General features: G+C 54.7%; 1 protein-coding gene across 1 annotated transcript; it reads right to left on the bottom strand.

The window, feature by feature from the left end:
* Positions 1–1,210: 1,210 nt before the first annotated feature.
* On the bottom strand, positions 1,211–2,475 carry LOC123116940 (bisdemethoxycurcumin synthase-like). Its single transcript, XM_044537805.1, has 3 exons — positions 2,298–2,475; positions 1,826–2,202; positions 1,211–1,771 (listed from the first exon to the last, which is right to left on the bottom strand). Exons 1-3 carry the CDS (start codon positions 2,473–2,475, stop codon positions 1,211–1,213), a joined length of 1,116 nt encoding a protein of 371 aa, XP_044393740.1.
* Between the last annotated feature and the right edge of the window lie 678 nt (positions 2,476–3,153).

Genomic DNA, 3,153 nt, shown 5'->3' with positions numbered 1-3,153 from the left:
CCGAAACTTGCAGCGCTCGTGTCCGGCTTCAGATGCGCCTGCACTGAAAGACACGGATGATGCGCAGAGGAGGAAGCGTTCGTCGTCTTAGCTAGTTTAGCTCCATGTTTATTTTCCTTGTGCATGTGCATGCCGTGGGCATGGCACATAGCTGCATGTGTGTGTGTACTGGTCCGGGTCGTGCGCTAGGCCACCACCACCTGGCTATCGCCGCACACCCTCCTGCCCGGCCTCTGAGCATAGGTCCTCGCCGTACTCATGCTCACCGTTTGCTTCTGTCGCTGCCAACGACGGCGCTGTTGATGCCGCTACGTCGCCCCGAACCTACACCCCTGAGGCATTATCCCCTGCTCCATGAGCGCTTTGACTGAGCACGCGCGCCGTCACGCTCAACCTACAGCCCTAGACGCGCACCGTTTGCGGCGAGTATGAGACGGGCTTCAACGCGCTTCGACGCCGGTGACCTGCAACGCTGCGTCGCCTCGTCCTCTGGCTTCAGTACGAGCGCCATGAGGACGAGTTTGACCGCCGCCGCTGCTCGATACCTGTAGCCGGACAACCTCGCTCCACGAATGTGCCCGCTCTGTGGTCTTCCCCATGAAGTCCTCCGGCGACGAATCGTACAACGGTGATGGCGTAGTCATTGGTCAACGTGGCCATGGACGGCAGCATCCACTCGCTCGTGGTCCTGATCCTCAAGAGCTAACCATCGCCAGCAGCTCCAGATCTTGGACCCCAAGTGCTTGATAGAATGCCCACGTTAGAGATAAATCAAAGGGGATATATAGACTGCCACATGGACTAGAACCAGTCAAAACTGCACCGAGTCAGCACAAAAACAGCTTTGGTGTGATTGAGGGACAAAACTTGTCCGGTTTCAAGGATGCAAGTTGTCCGGTTTCAAAGTTGAGGAACCAAACCTAGACTTCGCCAAAAATTGACGAACTCAAATGTCGATGCCCCTAGCCATGTTAAATTGGCTCTTTCTTATTTTATTTTATTTTGAGCTGAACTTAGCTCTTTCTTATAAGTCTAGTGTCTACGCATCATGTTTGGCGGTTGCTGCAGCAACCTAGCCCAGTCCAAGATCATCAAGTACTACACAACCTCCGGAATCATATACCAGTATAAAGCTGTGAACCACTTATTTTGGGACGAACCACTTTTTTTGGGACGTAGAGAGCATGATTCAGTTGCTGTTTATGAACAGCTAGTTCTCCTCGAGGATGCTTGTGGCGTGCAGCACCATGGTCTCGATCGTGATCCCCGGACCGAACGCCATCATCACACCCCACTCGGCCACCTCCTCTCCCCTTGCCCTACGCCGGCGCAGCTCATCGAGCACGAAGATCACCGTCGCGCCACTCATGTTCCCATACTCTCTCAGCACCCGTCGGCTCGCCGCCAGCTTATCGACGCCCAGCCCGAGCAGTTGCTCAACCTGGCCCAAAATCGCACGGCCACCAGGGTGGATCGCCCAGAAGAGATCGTTCCACTCAGCACTGATCCCAATGGACTGGAACGCGTCGATCAGACAGCGCTCGATCTTGCTCTTCAGCAGCTTCGGCACCCGGACGGAGACGTGGAAGTCGAGGCCGCCTTTCATGAGCCGCATGGTGATCTCGTCCTCGGTCTCCGGTATCGTCGTCTGCGTGGCGAAAACCATCTCGAACAGCGGGCGCTCGATGCAGTCGACCGGGTCGGCGCCGATGATGACGGCGCCCGCGCCGTCGCCGAATATGCCATGGCCGAGGATGGTGTCGAGACGGCCCTCCTGGGGCCCGTAGAACGCGATGAGGGTTAGCTCGCAGCAGGCCAAGAGGACGCGTGCGCCGCGGTTGTTCTCGGCGAGCTCCTTGGCGAGCTGCATCGCCCTGCCGCCGCCTGAGCAGCCGTTGAGGCTGAGGATGATGCGGGACACGGTGGGGCGGAGGCCGAGCAGCGACGCCAGGCGGAGGTCGGCGCTGGGGGCCTTCCCGCCGGAGTAGGTGCTGAAGACGAGGTGCGTGACGTCGGCGACCGGGCGCCCCCACTCGGCGATGGCCCTGACCGCGGCGGACGCGCCGAGCTCGGGCACCGCGGCGGAGGCCATGTCTATCCGCGCGTCGAGGGTCGGCAGGGTGCGATCGCTGAAGTCCGGGTGCGCGCTGAGGAGCTCCTCGTCGAGGTGCGCGTAGCGCCTCTCGATGCCAGATTTCTTACCTGAACAGGAGAGAAACGAAAGTCACTAGAGGTGAAAATAAACGCGCGAAAATGGGAGAAAATAAACGCGCGCGCTGCATGCACGAGAAGATTACAGATTCTCTTGAGCTTGTCCTTGAGCTCGGCATGGTGCTCGCTGTTGGTGACGCGGAAGTAGTAGTCGGCGTAGTCGTCCTGGAGCATGCTGCCCTTCGGGTTCGCCGTGCCGATGGCGAGCACGGCCGCCGGGCCGTCCGCGCGCTGCGCGCGACGGATCTGGTGGACGGTTGTCATACACGTAGTACGTACGTCGATCGCGCAGTAGTACGTGGCTTGCTGGCTATCTCGTTGGCTTTCTACACTTGCTTTATTGTTTATTGAAGGAGCATATTATAAAACGACGACTGCCAAAGAGCTTTGGAAAAATAGTGCCACTGCTAGGATTCGAACACACGACCTGTCAGTTGCCGCCACGACACATTACCAGCTGAGCTAACCACCTATTTTTGTTTCATTTGTGGGTTAATTTATATTTCTACCTTAGTAAATGAGAACTAGAAAGAAAGACCACAACACCTTTGATGAGGAGACAAAACCATTTGCTCCAAGTTTTTTAAAAGGCCGATGCAACGTGTTTTGTACTCCACTTGTCTCTTTTTTGTAGTGATGGATGTTTTCTAGAGAAATAAATGTTTCACTCCTATAGAATTCAAACAACGGTCTTTTTCTCATTTGTGATATCTTGGTAAATTCTTTTGTAATGAGATTGATAATTATATGTACCAAAACCTGATAGCTTATGTACAAATATCGTCATAGCTTTTTTTACAAAAAAAATACTAATGTAAACATACACTCGATAACTTTTTTGTATGAATAGTATGGTAACTCACACATCACATATCTGATAACTTATGCACTAGGGCCCTGGTACCTTCAGCGGCCGAGGGGGGGGGGGTGATCAAATATACC

This window comes from Triticum aestivum, chromosome 5B, assembly GCF_018294505.1.
Source record: "Triticum aestivum cultivar Chinese Spring chromosome 5B, IWGSC CS RefSeq v2.1, whole genome shotgun sequence".
Taxonomy (NCBI): Eukaryota; Viridiplantae; Streptophyta; class Magnoliopsida; order Poales; family Poaceae; genus Triticum; species Triticum aestivum.
Note: the sequence above shows the minus strand (reverse complement) of the source record. Positions and strands in the feature narration are given on the sequence as shown.

Excerpts from the sequence above, each read along its gene's own strand:
- LOC123116940 (XM_044537805.1), bottom strand. The coding sequence starts at position 2,475 with ATGACAACCGTCCACCAGATCCGTCGCGCGCAGCGCGCGGACGGCCCG. Across the intron at positions 2,203-2,297 it reads GGACAAGCTCAAGAGAATCT|GTAAGAAATCTGGCATCGAG; the intron begins GTAATCTTCTCG and ends TCTCCTGTTCAG. Across the intron at positions 1,772-1,825 it reads AGAACAACCGCGGCGCACGC|GGCCGTCTCGACACCATCCT; the intron begins GTCCTCTTGGCC and ends GGGCCCCAGGAG.